The sequence below is a fragment of the Oncorhynchus tshawytscha genome, unplaced genomic scaffold (genome assembly GCF_018296145.1).
Source record: "Oncorhynchus tshawytscha isolate Ot180627B unplaced genomic scaffold, Otsh_v2.0 Un_contig_6966_pilon_pilon, whole genome shotgun sequence".
Lineage (NCBI taxonomy): Eukaryota > Metazoa > Chordata > Actinopteri > Salmoniformes > Salmonidae > Oncorhynchus > Oncorhynchus tshawytscha.
The window spans coordinates 81,431-101,360 of NW_024609684.1; the positions used below are offsets into that span (position 1 = coordinate 81,431).

The following is a 19,930-nucleotide window of genomic DNA, read 5'->3' on the forward strand; positions in this document are numbered from 1 at the left end:
TTGGTGTGTGTGTCTACTTGCTTTGGTGTGTGTGTCTGCATGCTTTGGTGTGTGTGTCTGCATGCTTTGGTGTGTGTGTCTACTTGCTTTGGTGTGTGTGTCTGTGTACTTTGGTGTGTGTGTCTACTTGCTTTGGTGTGTGTGTCTACTTGCTTTGGTGTGTGTGTCTGCATGCTTTGGTGTGTGTGTCTGCATGCTTTGTGTGTGTGTCTGCATGCTTTGGTGTGTGTGTCTACTTGCTTTGGTGTGTGTGTCTGTGTACTTTGGTGTGTGTGTCTACTTGCTTTGGTGTGTGTGTCTACTTGCTTTGGTGTGTGTGTCTGTGTACTTTGGTGTGTGTCTGCATGCTTTGTGTGTGTGTCTGCATGCTTTGGTGTGTGTCTACTTGCTTTGGTGTGTGTGTCTGCATGCTTTGGTGTGTGTGTCTGTGTACTTTGGTGTGTGTGTCTGCATGCTTTGGTGTGTGTGTCTACTTGCTACTTGCTTTGGTGTGTGTGTCTACTTGCTTTGGTGTGTGTGTCTGCATGCTTTGTGTGTGTGTCTACTTGCTTTGGTGTGTGTGTCTGCATGCTTTGGTGTGTGTGTCTACTTGCTTTGGTGTGTGTGTCTACTTGCTTTGGTGTGTGTGTCTCTTGCTTTGGTGTGTGTGTCTGCATGCTTTGGTGTGTGTGTCTACTTGCTTTGTGTGTGTGTCTGCATGCTTTGGTGTGTGTGTCTGTGTACTTTGGTGTGTGTGTCTACTTGCTTTGGTGTGTGTGTCTTTGTACTTTGGTGTGTGTGTCTACTTGCTTTGGTGTGTGTGTCTACTTGCTTTGGTGTGTGTGTCTGTGTACTTTGGTGTGTGAGTGCATGCTTTGGTGTGTGTGTCTGCATGCTTTGGTGTGTGTGTCTACTTGCTTTGGTGTGTGTGTCTGTGTACGTTGGTGTGTGTGTCTACTTGCTTTGGTGTGTGTGTCTGCATGCTTTGGTGTGTGTGTCTGCATGCTTTGGTGTGTGTGTCTACTTGCTTTGGTGTGTGTGTCTGTGTACTTTGGTGTGTGTGTCTACTTGCTTTGGTGTGTGTGTCTACTTGCTTTGGTGTGTGTGTCTGTGTACTTTGGTGTGTGTGTCTGCGTTCTTTGGTGTGTGTGTCTGCGTGCTTTGGTGTGTGTGTCTGTGTACTTTGGTGTGTGTGTCTACTTGCTTTGGTGTGTGTGTCTGCATGCTTTGGTGTGTGTGTCTGCATGCTTTGGTGTGTGTGTCTGCATGCTTTGGTGTGTGTATCTGCGTGCTTTGGTGTGTGTATCTGCGTGCTTTGGTGTGTGTATGAAAAGGTGTGTTTGCTCACGAGTGTCTAGTAGGGCCAGCTGGATATCAGACAGGGAGCCTGCCTCATCTCCACAGGGATTTATGACTCAATATCCCACTCTGTGCCTCATTCCCTCCCTGCCTCCCGCCCTAGATGTTTCGCTGCGACCATGTTGCAATAAGGGTCAGGATGACACCACACTCTATCATGTTGAACAGACAGACACACACGCCTGGCTCCCCAAAACCAGTTACTGTTGGTTTCAATTATATCCACATACAGTGCCTTTGATGTTGGGAGGGAGTTTGGAATGGTTGAGGAGGAGAGTCCGGCAAGAGGGACAGAGAAATAGATGTTGATGTCTTGTCGATGATAGTGGCCTAAATACCTTCCCTTATTTCAGTTCTAGCCACAGTATAGCTAGATGCCTTGATGCCTAGAGGCTCCTGAATTACAGCCAATTAATGTCTAAGTTGCATTAGTACAGGTTTCTGCTGAGTTGATTTATGTCTGAAGATATGCATCAGCCAATGTACAAAGAGCAAATTCCATACCTCAAAGAACAAGACTATTGTCTGATGGATGTCTGACTTCTCTCCCTCCCCCTTCCCCCTTCTCTCTCTCTCTACCTCCCTCGTCTCTCCCTCCCTCCCACTCTCTCCCTCCCTCCCTCCCTGCCTCCCTCCCTCGTCTCTCCCTCCCCCTCCCTCCCTCCAGGTGAGTTCAGCTACCTGGGTACGACCCTGCGCCAGGCAGACATTGAGCCCATGCCCTCTTTGTCAGACGTCAGACAGCTCATTGCCCTTTATGGGATCCTGCCTCTGGGTGAGTGAGAGAGAGCCCATCCCATCCACTCTCATCATTGTGACTGTGATCACATCACCCCACAACCTGGCTAGTCTGATTCATACTTATTGTACTTGCAACACACACACACGCACACGCACACGCACACACTCACACACCTTACATACTATACAGTATAACATTATTCACTAATATCTGGATGTGTGAGCTGGATCAGTTCTCTTTTAAAGCCACCTTCCTTTGATGCCATGTGGCCCATGATAACAGTTCGGGTTAATTTGTGATGTCTGTATGAAAGTCAGTTCAGGACTGCTTCCCTATGAAGCAATTTGACTGCGAGGATAGGTACAAGAAATTGACCATGACCACCTCATAATCCACCTCACTCCCTGCCCATGTCTCCCTGCTTTAGCAGGATTAAGAGTGGGCACAACAGCTCCCAGAGTGTGTGTGTGTGTGTGTGTGTGTGTGTGTGTGTGGGGGGGCTTTGATCCTTCAGCCACTCTCTCCTGGCTGAGCTTTTCTGTCACTGTCTCTGCCACCACTATGCTACAGCTGCAGAACACAGGGCAGTCGGGTAACAGTGGTCCAGAACCCAGAATAGAATAGAACAGCACAGAGAAGAACATAGAATACTAGAGGAAAGTAGAACAGAATAGAATAGAACAGAAATACAGAAATACAGAACAGAATAGAATATTCCACACCACTAGATCATCTAGAAGCAGCTAGTGGGCTGAAGCTAATCCAGGGATCCTAATGGTAATAGAATACAGCTCACTGAAGTTCACCCCAACCCTGAAGGGACGTGATCTTTCTCCCCAACACGTCTCATGTCACCTGGCGTTAAGACCCATTTCCATCCCATCCCCCTACGCCAGCGTCGTGGACCCCCAGACGTAGCTCCCGAAGAGGGGAGGGTTACTGAACAAACAGGCCACCCACCCTGGAGAAGAAGATGATGTCTTTCAGCACCTCAGACCTAATCAAAGGCAATATGACTACCAGAGGCCTGGATGGGCTGGTGTGGATGTCCATCACCACCATCATCACTACCACCACCACCTTCGTCACCTGCAACACCACCCCCTCCACCACTACCATCCCCCTCACCACCATCACTATTATCATCACCACCACTACCACCACCGCCACTAGCACCCCTACCATCACCACCACCACCACCACTAAAACCACTACCATCACCACTACCATCACTAACACCACCATCACAACCATCACCACCACCACTAACACCACCACTAACACCACCACTACCGTCACTACCACACTACCATCACCACCACTACCATCACCACCACTACCACCACCACTACCACCACACCATCACCACCACTACCATCACCTCCAGCATCACCACCACCACCATCATCACTATCACCACCACCACCACCACCACTACTACCACCAGCATTACCATCACCATCACTACCACCTCTACCATCACTACCACCACCATCATCACCACACCCACCACCTCTACCACCACTACCATCACCACCACTACCACCACCTCTACCATCATCACTACTACCACCAAAATCACCACTACCACCGCTACTACAACCACCACCACTACTACCACCATCACCATCATCCCTCACTAACACCACCACCATTACCATCACCACCTCTACCACCACCACCACTACCATCATCACTACTACCACCACCACCATCATCCCTCACTACCACCACCACTACCACTACTACCACCACCACCACCACTACCACCACCTACCACCACCACCACCACCACCACTACCATCACCACCTCTACCACCACCACCACCTCCACCACCACCACCACCACCTACCACCACCACCACCACTACTACCATCACCACCATCACCACCACTACCACCACCACCACCACCACCACTCACCACCACCACCACCACTACCACCACCACCACTACCATCACCACCACTACCACCACCTCTACCACCACCACTACCATCACCTCCATCACCACCACCCTACCACCACCACCACCACCACCACTACCACCACCACTACCACCACTACCATCACCACCACCACCACCACCACTACCACCACCACCACCACCACCACTACCATCACCTCCATCGTCACATACTACAGTTTATTTATACCTGCACTGTGAACACACAACACTGCCTAAGCTTCCACCTCTTTTTATGAAATGAATCACAACAGGACATTGTTTTGTTTTGTTGTTCCCGGAACTTTATTGTCATTCTCACCAAGAGTTGGCTCAGTTTCAGTTACTCTGTGATGATTCAGAGATTCCTTAGAGACTGGTTTGGTTTTCTGAAGTATAAGCATTGTATATTGGAGGGAGGCTGGCTAGATCGTGTCCTTGGTAGAGAGATATCTCTGTGTACTCCCTTTGTTAGCGAATCACAGCCAATTATCCAGACTGGCTGCTATCTCATTCTCAGTGGTGTCTGTTATTTTCACAAGAAAGTGACAGCATTTGAACATGATAGTGTTCCTTCTTTTAACCTGTGTTTGACCTTATTGTTCAAGCTTCTACATTTCATTTCCTATGGAAAAGGACAAGTGCACGTTGCACTAGTCAATTGATCGGCTAATCTGTCCCAGATGGGTTAGAGGCAGGAAGGAGATCATCATTAGACCTTAATGGGAGGAGTAGTCTTCTAATCAGTGCTCATAGTGTACCTAATGAACTAACACTGTGACCTGATCTAACAGAGAGTGAACTGACCCTATAAACAGCCTGCAGCATAGAGAGAGAGAGAACAGAGGCCAGAGCCTGTTGCCAGCTATTGTAGTTTTAATGAGTTCCGGTCAGAGCAGCAGGAGCGGGACTTCTTGGCTGGACCTACCCCAGGGACAGGAGGGGATTCCTGGGGATAAGGGTTACACGGCTGCACCTGCTCTGGGTCTCTGGGTCTAGAGGTTAATGGAGGGGTGTTGTGATTGGATGTGTTTACTCTCACGTTCTGTGTCCTGGCCCTCTGGCCTCTGTCCAGCCTGGACTTTTAATCACGGTTAGTATCAGAGAGCACACAATGCTGCACCCTCAGCCCAGCTTCACTGCAGCCTCACTGTAGCCTCAGCGCACCCTCACTGTAGCCTCAGCACACCCTCACCCCAGCCTCAGCACACCCTCACCCCAGCCTCAGCCCACCCTCACCCCAGCCTCAGCCCACCCTCAGTCCAGCCTCACCCAGGCTCAGTCCAGGCTCATCCCAGCCTAACCCCAGCCTCAGCCCAGCCTAACCCCAGTATCATCCCAGCCTCAGCTCCAGCCCAGCCTAACCCCAGTATCATCCAGCTGGGTAATTCAACTATTTTCCCTATGGTAGGAGGTTAACCTGGCTGAATCAGTTAATACCAGTTAAGCAGCACTGCTGCTGCTGAGGCCCTCAGAGACCTCACAGGGGCTACAAACACCTATAGTGACCTTACGGCTCTGTTCAATCCGCATGGCGGAAGATCAGCTTTAACAGTTTAGCATTATGTTGTGATTGAAATGTACTACCACCTAACCATCACCATCTACATGTTATTATCCTGTTATTATCCTCTCTCTGTCTCTCTCTCTCTCTCTCTCTCTCTCTCTCTCTCTTTCTCTCTCCCTCCCAGGTTCCCAGTCCGTCCATCAGAAGGCTCCCCTGATGAAGACTCTGCTGCTGGCTGGTCCTGGAGGCGTAGGGAAGAGAATGCTGGTCCATGCTCTGTGCACTGAGACCGGGGCCAACCTCTTCAACCTGTCCCCCAGAAACCTGGCTGGGAAGTACCCCGGCAGGAGCTGCCTCCAGTACCTACTGCACATGGTCTTCAAGGTTTTTGTCAATCTGCTACTGTACATAGTGAGGAAGGCAGCAAAATGGTGCCATGTACGAGGTTAGAGGTCATTGTCTGGTTTGATTCAGATAGTATATGCACACATACTGTATGCCCCACAAAAACACTTTGGCAGTGTACATGATTAGGTATCAGTGTTGTGAATGAAATGCCTGCTGGTGAAGTCAGGAATAAGCTGCACTATGAGCTGCTCTATGTGTTGCTCTGTCAGCTTGATGTTTCTATGTGTTGCTCTGTCAGCTTGATGTTGCTATGTGTTGCTCTGTCAGCTTGATGTTGCTATGTGTTGCTCTGTCAGCTTGATGTTGCTATGTGTTGCTCTGTCAGCTTGATGTTGCTATGTGTTGCTCTGTCAGCTTGATGTTGCTATGTGTTGCTCTGTCAGCTTGATGTTGCTATGTGTTGCTCTGTCAGCTTGATGTTGCTATGTGTTGCTCTGTCAGCTTGATGTTGCTATGTGTTGCTCTGTCAGCTTGATGTTTCTATGTGTTGCTCTGTCAGCTTGATGTTGCTATGTGTTGCTCTGTCAGCTTGATGTTGCTATGTGTTGCTCTGTCAGCTTGATGTTTATCAGATCAACATAGTTGTCTATCGGTTAACACAGTTACTGTTCACGGTTCCCCTGTGACATTCTGCACCACTGACTCCTCTGAGACATGGAGGGGGGACGAGGGACATGAGAGAAGAGAGAGACATGGAGGGAGAGAGAGGGGGCGGGGGAGATGGAGGGGGGGAGGGGAGAGAGAGGGGGCATGGGGGAGAGAGAGAGGGGCGGGGGAGAGAGAGAGGGGGCGGAGGGAGAGAGAGAGGGGGCGGAGGGAGAGAGAGAGGGGGCGGAGGGGAGAGAGAGGGGGCGGGGGAGAGAGAGAGGGGGCGGGGGGAGAGAGAGGGGGCGGGGGGAGAGAGAGAGGGGGCGGAGGGAGAGAGAGAGGGGGCGGAGGGAGAGAGAGAGGGGGCGGGGGGAGAGAGAGAGGGGGCGGGGGGAGAGAGAGAGGGGGCAGGAGGAGAGAGAGAGGGGGCGGGGGAGAGAGAGAGGGGGGGGGGAGAGAGATATTTGTCTCGCTTGGACACCTCTCTATGCAGCTGTCTTGAGAGGCAAACAAGTCAGGAGCCCATAGCCAAGGGTGACATCGCCTGTCAGCACCTCATTGGTCGGCACCCTCTCTAAGTGCATTCTGGGATCAGGAGCGTGTCCTGACAGCACTTCCTGCTTGCTAAGACAGTGTTGGTTTCTAAAAGGCTTGTAACATTTGGGTGTGGCTGCCTCCCTCACCCCAAGTTGTTTTTGTCAATGCCAGCCATGGAAACACTGCAAGTCCACAATACTGTTTCTCCATAAGCCTGTGGTGTCATTAACTAAAGACTTACTAGCTCTCCTCCCCTATGGGACATAAGGCAACAATGAGCTCCTTCCAACACTCTTGGTCCTTGGCCACGTGTTGTGCCTCGTGATACGAGATGTTCATCTTGGCCAGCTCCTCTGTCACAGTTCTGCACCAGGAATTCTTCTTCTCCCTGGTAGAGTCCACCTTTTTGGGATAAGGGTTATGGTTAGGGTTAGGGTTAGGGCTAGGGTTAGGTTTAGGGTTATGGTTAGGGTTAGGTTTAGAGTTAGGGTTAGGTTTAGAGTTAGGGTTAGGGTTATGGTTTGGGCTAGGGTTAGGTTTAGGGTTATGGTTATGGTTTGGGCTAAGGTTAGGTTTAGGGTTATGGTTAGGGTTAGGGTTATGGTTTGGGCTAAGGTTAGGTTTAGGGTTATGGTTATGGTTAGGGTTAGGTTTAGGGTTATGGTTATGGTTTGGGCTAAGGTTAGGTTTAGGGTTATGGTTAGGGTTAGGGTTATGGTTTGGGCTAAGGTTAGGTTTAGGGTTATGGTTATGGTTAGGGTTAGGAGATACACTGTAGTTTAAATGTTACTGATAGTCCAGTTAATGTAGGGTTAGGGTTAGGGTTAGGGTTAGGAGATACACTGTAGTTTAAATGTTACTGATAGTCCAGTTAATGTAGGGTTAGGGTTAGGGTTATGGTTAGGGTTAGGGTTATGGTTAGGGTTAGGGTTACTGGTTTAAATGTTACTGGTCCAGTTAATTAGGGTTAGGGTTAGGGTTATGGTTAGGGTTAGGGTTATGGTTAGGGTTATGGTTAGGGTTAGGAGATACACTGTAGTTTAAATGTTACTGATAGTCCAGTTAATGTAGGGTTAGGGTTAGGGTTAGGGTTATGGTTAGGGTTATGGTTATGGTTAGGGTTATGGTTAGGGTTAGGGTTATGGTTATGGTTATGGTTAGGGTTATGGTTAGGGTTATGGTTAGGGTTAGGAGATACACTGTAGTTTAAATGTTACTGATAGTCCAGTTAATGTAGGGTTAGGGTTAGGGTTATGGTTAGGGTTAGGGTTATGGTTAGGGTTAGGGTTAGGGTTAGGGTTATGGTTAGGGTTAGGAGATACACTGTAGTTTAAATGTTACTGATAGTCCAGTTAATTTAGGGTTAGGGTTATGGTTAGGGTTATGGTTAGGGTTAGGAGATACACTGTAGTTTAAATGTTACTGATAGTCCAGTTAATGTAGGGTTAGGGTTAGGAGATACACTGTAGTTTAAATGTTACTGATAGTCCAGTTAATGTAGGGTTAGGGTTAGGGTTAGGGTTAGGAGATACACTGTAGTTTAAATGTTACTGATAGTCCAGTTAATGTAGGGTTAGGGTTATGGTTAGGGTTAGGAGATACACTGTAGTTTAAATGTTACTGATAGTCCAGTTAATGTAGGGTTAGGGTTAGGGTTAGGGTTAGGGTTATGGTTATGGTTAGGGTTAGGGTTATGGTTAGGGTTAGGAGATACACTGTAGTTTAAATGTTACTGATAGTCCAGTTAATGTAGGGTTAGGGTTATGGTTAGGGTTAGGGTTAGGGTTAGGGTTATGGTTAGGGTTAGGGTTAGGGTTATGGTTAGGGTTAGGAGATACACTGTAGTTTAAATGTTACTGATAGTCCAGTTAATGTAGGGTTAGGGTTATGGTTAGGGTTAGGAGATACACTGTAGTTTAAATGTTACTGATAGTCCAGTTAATGTAGGACTTGTGTGTGTGGGTGTTATTTTGTTTGTGTGTTTGTGTGAGACTGATGTTTCTGCTGGTTAGACTGTTTGTTTTGTTGAGGTTACTAATCTTCCCGTATGGGAGAGAGTTGTTTGAACATTGGCCTTGATGTGTGAAATAAAGAGGTGTGTTTCTTTGTGTTGTTCTGCTGTGGCAGGTGGCTCGCCAGCTGCAGCCCTCTGTAATATGGATCGGAGATGCAGAGAAAACCTTTTATAAGAAAGTCCCGAAGCTGGAGAAAGAGGTATGTTCTCTACACAACAGCAGCATATCTCAATACCACTGTTCATCTCGTCAACAAAAATAGTGAATAAAATATTCAGCAAACATGTATTTTTCAGTGGCGAGTTAACGAGACTATAACTGACTAAATAGACCCAGAAAAAACTGTAACTAAACAAAAAAGAAGACACTAAATTATCTCTGTGACTAAAATCTGTTGGACTGAACAAGAGTTTTTAGACAGATTGATAGCTATTCAGTGATACGTACTGTTAATATTAGCAGAACAGATGCCCAGTCCAGTTCTGTTCAAGAGTCTGGGCAGACAGGCTCCACTCCGGCTCCGCCTCCGATCAAACACATTGCGCAGGCGACTCTGTTGCTTCCTCGTAGCTAACCAGTCACCACCAGCCTTCTAGTTAGATAGCACCTTTTGCCTGGTTAACAAACACAAGATGCTTTACAAAATAAAAACAAAGCAGCATTAAGTTTAACAGTAAAACAACAGTCTAGCTATGTTTTTCTCTCTCTTGAGTATAGAAACGCTTTTGAATTTGTAGTCTCGCTCAACACTCACACTTTCCCCACTGCATTTCATAGCCAGGTTCTGTCTCCGACTTCTAGCCAAGTCTCCCTCTTTTCCTCAGAGAAAATGGCTCTATTGTAGCCATTACCTTTCAAAAGATATGACTCATAATACCAGCACTACATTTGTTTTCTTTCTGTCGTGGCGGGCCGTTCCACAACTAGGCTACTTGCGGACTCGAGGTTAAGTGGATCGGCTACATCACTGGGTGAAACAGTCATTAGCTCCCATTCAGAGTCATTATCCCTCGTACTGTACTACTTCTGGACCTGAGTGTGTCTGTGGAACGATGATAACGATGACACCACAGAGTGACGGAGGTGCAACACTACTTTACCAATACTTTACATCACTCTCTCTCTGTCTCTCTCTCTCTCTCTGTCTCTCTCTCTCTCTCTCTCTCTCTCTCTCTCTCTCTCTCTCTCTCTCTCTGTCTCTCTCTCTCTCTATCTATCTGTCTTTCTGTCTCTCTCTCTCTCTCTCTCTCTCTCTCTCTCTCTGACTCTCTCTCTCTGTCTCTCTGTCTCTCTCTCTCTCTCTCTGTCTCTCTCTCTGTCTCTCTCTCTGTCTCTCTCTCTGTCTCTCTCTCTGTCTCTCTCTCTGTCTCTCTCTCTCTCTCTCTGTCTCTCTCTCTGTCTCTCTCTGTCTCTCTCTGCTCTCTCTCTGTCTCTCTCTCTCTCTCTCTCTGTCTCTCTCTCTCTCTCTCTCTATCTATCTGTCTTTCTGTCTCTCTCTCTCTCTCTCTCTCTCAGACTCTCTTTGTCTCTGACTCTCTCTGTCTGTCTCTTTGTCTCTCTCGCTCTCTCTCTCTCTTTCTCTCTCTGCGCTTGTGTGTGCCTGTTTGATGTGTACAGTGCATTCAGAAAGTATTGAGACCCCAAGACTTTTTCCACATTTTGTTACGTTACAGCCTTATTCTAAAATATATGTTTTTCCTCATCAATCTACACACAATACCCCATAATGACAAAGCAAAAACTGTTTAGACATTTTGCTAATTTATTAAAGATAAAACACTGAAATGTGACATTTACATAACTATTCAGACCCTTTACTCAGTACTTTGTTGAAGCACCTTTGGCAGTGATTACAGCCTTGAGGCTTCTTGGGTATGACGCTACAAGCTTGGCACACCTGTAGTTGGGGAGTTTCTCCCATTCTTCTCTGCTGATCCTCTCAAGCTCTGTCAGGTTGGATGGGGAGTGTCACTGTACAGCTATCTTCTGGTCCCTTCAGAGATGTTAGATCGGGCTCAAGTCCTGGCTCTGGCTGGGCCACTCAAGGACATTCATAGACTTGTCCCAAAGCCAATCCTGCGTTTTCTTGGCTGTGTGCTTAGGGTTGTTGTCTTGTTGGAAGATGAACCTTCACCCCAGTCTGAGGTCCTGAGTGTTCTGGAGCAGGTGTCATCAAGGATCTCTCTGTACTTTGCTCCGTTGATCTTTCCCTCGATCCTCACTAGTCTCCCAATCGCTGCCACTGAAAAACATCCCCACAGCATGATGCTGTCACCACTATGCTTCACTGTAGGGATGGTGCCTGGTTTCCTCCAGACGTGATGCTTGGCATTCAGGCCAAAGAGTTCAATCTTGGTTTCATCTGAACAGAGAATCTTGTTTCTCATGGTCTGAGAGTCTTTAGGTGCCTTTTGACAAACTCCAAGCAGGCTGTCATGTGCCTTTTACTGAGGAGTGGCTTCTGTCTGGCCACTCTATCATAAAGGCCTGATTGGTGGAGTGCTGCAGAGATGGTTGTCCTTCTGGAAGGTTCTCCCATCACCATAGAGGAACTCTGGAGCTCTGTCAGAGTGACAATCGGGTTCTTGGTCACCTCCCTGACCAAGGCCCTTCTCCCTCGATTGCTCAGTTTGGGGATGAGTCTAGGAAGAGTCTTGGTGGTTCCAAACTTCTTCCATTTAAGAATGATGTTCTTGGGGACCTTCAATGCTGCAGACATTTTTTGGTACCCTTCCCCAGATCTGTGCCTTGACACAATCCTGTATCGTAGCTCTACGGACAATTCCTTCAACCTCATGGCTTGGTTTTTGCTCTGACATATACTGTCAACTGTGGGACCTTATATAGACAGGTGTGTGCCTTTCCAAAACATGTCCAATCAATTGAATTTACCACCGATGGACTCCAATCAAGTTGTAGAAACATCTAAAGGAGGATCAATGGAAACAGGATGCACCTGAGCTCAATTTTGAGTCTCATAGCAAAGGGTCTGAATACTTATAAATATAAGGCATTTCTGTTTTATGTTCACTTTGTCGCTATGGGTATTGTGTGTAGATTGGTGAGGAAAAACATTTATTTAATCCATTTTAGAATAAGGCTGTAACGTAACAAAATGTGGAAAAGGGGAAGGGGTCTGAATACTTTCTGAATGCTCTGTATGTAATATCTATGTAGTCTGAACTAAGAATTCATACGGCCAGATAATTGTTATATATTCTTATATATATGTGTTGGTAGGATAAGGCTTTGTCTGTTTGGTCACATAGACGTCAGTGATGTATGTTAACTATAGGTTAATGAGGCAATGCAAATGTGATGTGACTAAAATGTGACTAAAATTAAAGGGCATTTAGTTGACTAAAATGGCTCACTGTTTTTGTCATTTTGACAATAACTAGACTAAATCATTATTCAATCGACAAAAACTTGACTAAAACGTAATGATATTTTAGCCAAAATGACTAAGACTAGACTAAATGTAAAAAAGAGTCCAGTTATTAGCACTGCTCAATACCAGCCCTCGACACTCGACTCAACAAACTGGATGCAGTCTATCACAGTGCCATCCTTTTTGTCACCAAAGCCCCATATACTAGCCACCATTGCGACCTGGACGCTCTCGTTGGTTGGCCCTCGCTTCATACTCGTCGCCAAACCCACTGGCTACAGGTTATCTACAAGTCTCTGCTAGGTAAAGCCCCACCTTATCTCAGCTCACTGGTCACCATAGCAGCACACGTAGCAGCACTCGTAGCACGCGCTCCAGCAGGTACAGTATATCTCACTAGTCACCCCCAAAGCCAATTCCTCCTTTGGTTGTCTTTCCTTCCAGTTCTCTGCTGCCAATGACTGGAACGAACTGCAAAAATCTCTGAAGCTGGAGACTCATATCTCCCTCACTAACTTTAAGCACCAGCTGTCAGAGCAGTTTACAGATCACTGCACCTGGTCTTAGCCCATCTGTAAACAGCCCATCTATCTACCTACCTCATCCCCATACTGTATTTATTTATTTATCTTTCTCCTTTGCACCCCAGTATCTCTACCTGCACATTCATCTTCTGCACATCTACCATTCCAGTGTTTAATTGCTATATTGTAATTACTTCACCACCATGGCCTATTTATTGTCTTAACTCTCTTATCTTACCTCATTTGCACTCACTGTATATAGACTTTTTGTTTTCTTTTGTTCTACTGTATTATTGACTGTATGTTTTGTTTATTCCATGTGTAACTCTGTGTTGTTGTATGTGTCGAATTGCTACGCTTTATCTTGGCCAGGTCGCAGTTGCAAATGAGAACTTGTTCTCAACTAGCCTACCTGGTTAAAGAAAGGTGTTCTCAACTAGCCTACCTGGTTAAAGAAAGGTGTTCTCAACTAGCCTACCTGGTTAAAGAAAGGTGTTCTCAACTAGCCTACCTGGTTAAATAAAGGTGTTCTCAACTAGCCTACCTGGTTAAATAAAGGTGTTCTCAACTAGCCTACCTGGTTAAAGAAAGGTGTTCTCAACTAGCCTACCTGGTTAAATAAAGGTGTTCTCAACTAGCCTACCTGGTTAAATAAAGGTGTTCTCAACTAGCCTACCTGGTTAAATAAAGGTGTTCTCAACTAGCCTACCTGGTTAAATAAAGGTGTTCTCAACTAGCCTACCTGGTTAAATAAAGGTGTTCTCAACTAGCCTACCTGGTTAAATAAAGGTGTTCTCAACTAGCCTACCTGGTTAAATAAAGGTGTTCTCAACTAGCCTACCTGGTTAAATAAAGGTGTTCTCAACTAGCCTACCTGGTTAAATAAAGGTGTTCTCAACTAGCCTACCTGGTTAAAGAAAGGTGAAATAAATAGACACTACAGTGCACATTGACAAACAGTGTAATCAAGGGACTTGTTTTGACAAGAATGTTTACATAGCAGATTGTCAAGTAACCTTCTCCATTATTGTATTGTTTGTGAATGAACTAAAGTGGGACTCACATCCATAGTTGGGTAACATGGGTTATATGAGATGACAGCTGTGAGCAGTTGAAAATGGGGACATCTTGAATTTACAAATAAGTTTATGCTGCCCTCATGTGGCCGGTCATAACTCTCTACCCCTCTTCCCTGTTCTCCCTCTCTCTCTCCATCTCCCTCTCTCTCCTCCCTCTGTCTCTATCTCCATACCCATCTCCATCTCCTTCTCCTCACTTACTCTCCCTCTCCTCCCTCTGTCTCTATCTCCATACCACTCTCCATCTCCCTCTCCATCTCATCTCCCCTCTGTCTCTGTCTCTATCTCTATCTCCATCTCCATCTCCATCTCCATCTCCAATCTCCCTCTGTCTCATCACATACCCTCTCCATCTCCCTCTCCCTGTCTCTATATCTCCATACCCCTCTCCATCTCCCTCTCCTCTCTCTCTCTCTCCATACCCATCTCCATCTCCTTCTCCTCACTTACTCTCCCTCTCCTCCCTCTGTCTCTATCTCCATACCCCTCTCCATCTCCCTCTCCTCTCTCTCTCTCCATACCCCTCTCCATCTCCCTCTCCTCTCTCTCTCCTCACTCTCTCTTCACTTCCTCTCCCTCTCTTTCTCTCTTCCTCTCTAGATGGAGCCTAAGCGTCTGAAGAAGGACCTAGTAAAGGTGCTGAAGTCTGTGAAGCCTGAGGATCGTGTTCTGGTCGTAGGGACGTCCCAGAGGCCCTTTGACGCAGACCTCAAGCCCTTCTGTAAAGTCTATAGGAAGATCATCCTCATCCCCAGACCTGACTATGCCTCCAGACTGGGTGGGTTATCTATAGTAGTCTATATCGGTTTATATTGGTTTATAGTGGTCTATAGTGGTTCATATTGGTTTATAGTGGTCTATATTGGTTTATAGTGGTCTATATTGGTTTATAGTGGTCTAAATTGATTTATAGTGGTCTATATTGGTTTATATTAGTTTATAGTGGTTTATAGTGGTCTATATTGGTTTATAGTTGTCTATAGTGGTCTATATTGGTTTATAGTGGTCTATATTGGTTTATAGGAGTCTATAGTGGTCTATATTGGTTTATAGTGGTCTTTAGTGGTCTATAGTGGTTTATAGTGGTTTATAGTGTCTATAGTGGTCTATATTGGTTTATAGTTGTTTATAGTGATCTATAGTGGTTTATGTTGGTTTATAGTGGTCTATGTTGGTTTATAGTGGTCTATATTGGTTTATAGTGATCTATATTGGTTTATAATTGTCCATAGCGGTTTATAGTGGTCTATATTGGTTTATAGTAGTCTACAGTGGTCTATATTGGTTAATATTGGTTTATAGTGGTCTATATTGGTTTATAGTAGTTTATAGTTGTCTATAGTGGTCTATATTTGTCTATATTGGTTTATAGTGGTCTATATTTGTCTATATTGGTTTATAGTGGTTTATAGTGGTCTATATTGGTTTATAGAGGTCTATAGTGGTCTATATTGGTTTATATTGGTTTATAGTGGTCTTTATAGTGGTCTATATTGGTTTATAGTGGTTTATAGTGGTCTATAGTGGTTTATATTGGTTTATAGTGATCTATATTGATTCATAGTTGTTTATAGTGATCTATAGTGGTTTATGTTGGTTTATATTGGTCTATATCGGTTTATAGTGGTCTATATTGGTTTAGAATTGTCTATAGTGGTCTATATTGGTTTATAGTAGTCTACAGTTGTCTATATTGGTTAATATTGGTTTATAGTGGTCTATATTGGTTTATAGTGGTTTATATTGGTCTATAGTGGTTTACAGTGGCTTATATGGGTTTATAGAGGTCTATAGTGTTCTATAGTGGTTTATATTGGTTTATAGTGGTATATACTGGTCTATATTGGTTTATAGTGGTTTATATTGGTTTACAGTGGTTTATAGTGGTTTATAGTGGTTTATAGTGGTCCATAGTGGTTTATAGTGGTTTATAGTGATGTATACTGGTCTATATTGGTTTATGGGGGTTTATAGTGGTCTATATCTAGGCCAACCTGTTGGCTATGGACAGACAGAATCTGTGGAGGTTTTATTCCCTAAAGCCACCAGAAATGAGTTGACATGAAAAATACTGGTGGAATGAATTCATATGATAGGCCCACCAGTAAACACACATATATATTTTTTAAATGTTGTATTCATTGTATTCTAACCTTTCTATCCCTGTCTGTGATGTGTTCTCCAGTGCTGTGGAGGGAGCTGCTGTGTGGCGGCGGTGCTCGCCTCACCCCCAGCCTGGACCTGAGCTCCCTGGCCAAGGTGACAGACGGCTACACCCAGGGCCACATCCTGCAGGCTGTGAGGCAGGTGCTGACCCCTCGCAGGCTGGCCCAGCAGACTACCAGACCACTGACCGCTGAAGAGTTCATCCCTCCACTGGCCAGACAGGACCCCGTCTACAAAGAGGAGGAGGAGGCCTTTAAGGTTCAGTAGCATCAATCAATTAATCACCTTTGATTTGCATAAATATTTTTTTACATATGTTTATCACTAAAGTGCTCAGGATAGCCTTACTTCCACAGATAACAGTTAAAATGGTCCTCTGTATCTCAGTAGGTGGTGCAGTAGGTGGTGCTTGTATCTTAGGATAGTGGGTTTGATTCCCGGGACCACACACACATGTAAAACAATAATATGTAAGTGGCTATGGTTAAAAGCATGTGCTAAATGGTATATTATTATATTAAAACATGTTTTTGCCTTTGTTGTGCTGATTGGTCTACATCTATTATCATAATCAGATATGAATTCAGTATTATTACTATTATCATTATTGTATTATGAATTCAGTATTATAATCCGATATTAATTCAGTATTATAATCAGATATCAATTCAGTATTATAATCCGATATTAATTCAGTATTATAATCAGATATCAATTCAGTATTATAATCCAATATTAATTCAGTATTATAATCAGATATCAATTCAGTATTATAATCCGATATTAATTCAGTATTACTATTATCATTATTGTATTATGAATTCAGTATTATAATCCGATATTAATTCAGTATTATAATCAGATATTAATTCAGTATTATAATCAGATATCAATTCAGTATTATAATCCATATTAATTCGGTATTATAATCAGATATCAATTCAGTATTATAATCCAATATTAATTCAGTATTATAATCAGATATCAATTCAGTATTATAATCCATATTAATTCAGTATTATAATCAGATATCAATTCAGTATTATAATCAGATATTAATTCAGTATTATAATCAGATATCAATTCAGTATTATAATCAGATATTCCTTTCAGTACTTTAATCCGATATGAATTCAGTATTATAATCAGATATCAATTCAGTATTATAATCCAATATTAATTCAGTATTATAATCAGATATCAATTCAGTATTATAATCCGATATCAATTCAGTATTATAATCAGATATTCATTTCAGTACTTTAATCCGATATGAATTCAGTATTATAATCAGATATCAATTCAGTACTTTAATCATATATCAATTCAGTATTATAATCAGATATCAATTCAGTACTTTAATCATATATCAATTCAGTATTATCCGATGAGCTCCATATATACATTTGAGAGTCGTGCTCCAACAATCACCACATGAGGGTGCTGCGTTCCTACAGTTGGGAAGGAAATGCCACTGTATAACAGGTTTTATTTCCTCTGACCGTGGATTGATGGCTGTGAATGTGTTTCAGATGTGGTACGGCAGGACACCTTTGGGTAAGAAGAGGGCACGGGCGGCCAAGGCCATCGAGGAGGAGGGAGAGTCGGGCAAGGACAAAGACAAGCGGGGCACTGGGAAGAAGACAGGGAAAGAAGAGAAAAGCAAGAAGAGAAATAAGTAAATGTCAAATACAAGAGATAGACGTCATCAACATTGGGGAGGTCTACAGATAGGGACTTTCAGGGGATGGGATTTACATTCCTACTTCTTAGATATGATGGACGATACATTTACTACCAGTCTATGACTGTAAATGTCATGACAACAGTATAACGGTAACAGTCGATCATGTTATGATCATAATGACAAAAGTAGCTGTTTATCTTGTATGAGACCAGATATAAAGTATGTAAAATAAATAATTGTTATCGCAGTGTAAATATTTAAGATGGAAATAAGTGTTCTTGATTTGAGTCCAAATGGATCACAGCAGTATAATTTCATGAGATTCTATTTAGGGGATGTTTATTTTCAGACTATTTTGACCATTAGAAGCTAATTAGCCTTGTTGATGAGCGCTGAGTTGTTTAAACTGGGGGCTCTGAGCTGCAGTGGGAGGGGGGGCGTACTGAGACTCACAACCCCCCCAAAATACACCCAGTCGCATCCGAGCCCCGGGCTCCCCTCTCTCCCCTTTCCTGAGACAAATCATCATTAACCATCCCCAGAACCACGAGACCGTGCAACGATGGAGGGATTCCTCTCAAATGTTAGCTGCTAACCGTAATGATGAAAAAACACAGCAACGGTGCCTTGTATTTCCTGTCCGTCTTCCTTTCTCTCTCTTCTTCTCTCTCTCTCTCTCTCTCTCTCCCTTTCCTCAGCCATCGTTGGGTTTGCGTGGCTTCTGTGCCATAGGAGTCTGTTAATTAGCCTGTGTAATTGTCATTGTTGCCAGTTACAGCCAGGGGGCTTCAGGCAGAGAGGCACTGTGCAATGTAGCAGCACCTTGTCCCAGGTCGCCCTGTGTTACTGTTTTACACCCAGTTAGCGCTAACAAGCCAGCCTGCCCTGCCAAGCGGCTGACCCACTTCCCGGCTCCAGCAAGCCTCTACTGGCTCCCCAAGGACCAACTACCCCCGTTCACTGGCCATCTTTAATCAAGTATTAGTCAATGGGAAACCAGATCCCCATTGTCCACCACAGCATAACCCTAACCATGCATCTGTACCCCTCTTGTCTTTTGGGTGTCTGGGTCTACACACTCCACACTCTCTCTTGTCCCGGTCTTTATTGTCATCCTCTACCTTCCCTTTCTGTCTGTCTTTCTCTCACTGTCCCATCCCATCGCTCTCTTATTTTCTCTCTTTATCTCTCTCTTCTTCTTCTCCGTCCCATCTCTCCTCCTGCCAGGTGGGTTTACAGAGCGTGACAAACACTGTCACCTTTCCTGCTCCTTGTAGCTTAAACCAACATCTAATTGAATTATTCATGTGTGTGGACCACCGCCTTCTCACCCAAGAAAAGGCCCTTCAGCAGTCTTTTATGTGACGACCAAGCTGTTTTTGACTCCAGTGGTGTTCCCTTTGGGATATATTTACTGTAGTATGACTGAGGTGAACCACGACGTGCATTTATCCAGAATAACACATTCACAGTGTCTTAATGCACAGATAATTAGCAAATGCGGAAAGACAGCATTGTATTTGGTTAATTGCTCACAGTGTGATGGTTACTAGCGTTGTTATCAGCTGATCTGTATCTCAGACAGACTTATTTTTTTGATTTTGCCCATCTTCTCCTCCTTCATGCTTCATTTCTTCATTTCCATAACACTGGATTTCTCTCCGCAATTTTGTGGCGATGATAATGAAGCATTATTTAATTAGATTAATCATTCTTTAATTTCTGTGTTTTGTGATGACAGAGTCAAGGGTGATTCAACCCTGTGGTCATGGCAGTAATAAAATCAAGACCACTATCGACTCTTGGAGACTTTTAACCATTATTTTGCAATTCCTATTTATGTCCCTGTCTCTTGGCTTGAGGGCCCAGTTCTCCATATACCCATACTTTCTCTCTCAACCCCTGACCCAGTGTTCCTTTTTATGGTGATGTATCCAGTCTTTCCACCCAGTCCTCAGCCAGAGGTGGGAAGAAATGCTGATATGACCTAGAAAATGTTCAGCT

General features: G+C 44.5%; 1 protein-coding gene across 1 annotated transcript in view; it reads left to right on the forward strand.

Annotated features, from left to right (window-relative positions):
• The window catches only part of iqca1 (IQ motif containing with AAA domain 1), a 51,679-nt gene extending 31,954 nt beyond the window's left edge, over positions 1 to 19,725 (forward strand). Inside the window, 6 exon segments of the mRNA XM_042316929.1 lie at positions 2,006 to 2,113; positions 5,716 to 5,915; positions 9,192 to 9,278; positions 14,674 to 14,851; positions 16,259 to 16,497; positions 17,772 to 19,725. Coding sequence (XP_042172863.1) covers positions 2,006 to 2,113; positions 5,716 to 5,915; positions 9,192 to 9,278; positions 14,674 to 14,851; positions 16,259 to 16,497; positions 17,772 to 17,921 — 962 coding nt within the window. The 3' untranslated portion in view covers positions 17,922 to 19,725.
• The last annotated feature ends 205 nt before the right edge of the window (positions 19,726 to 19,930 follow it).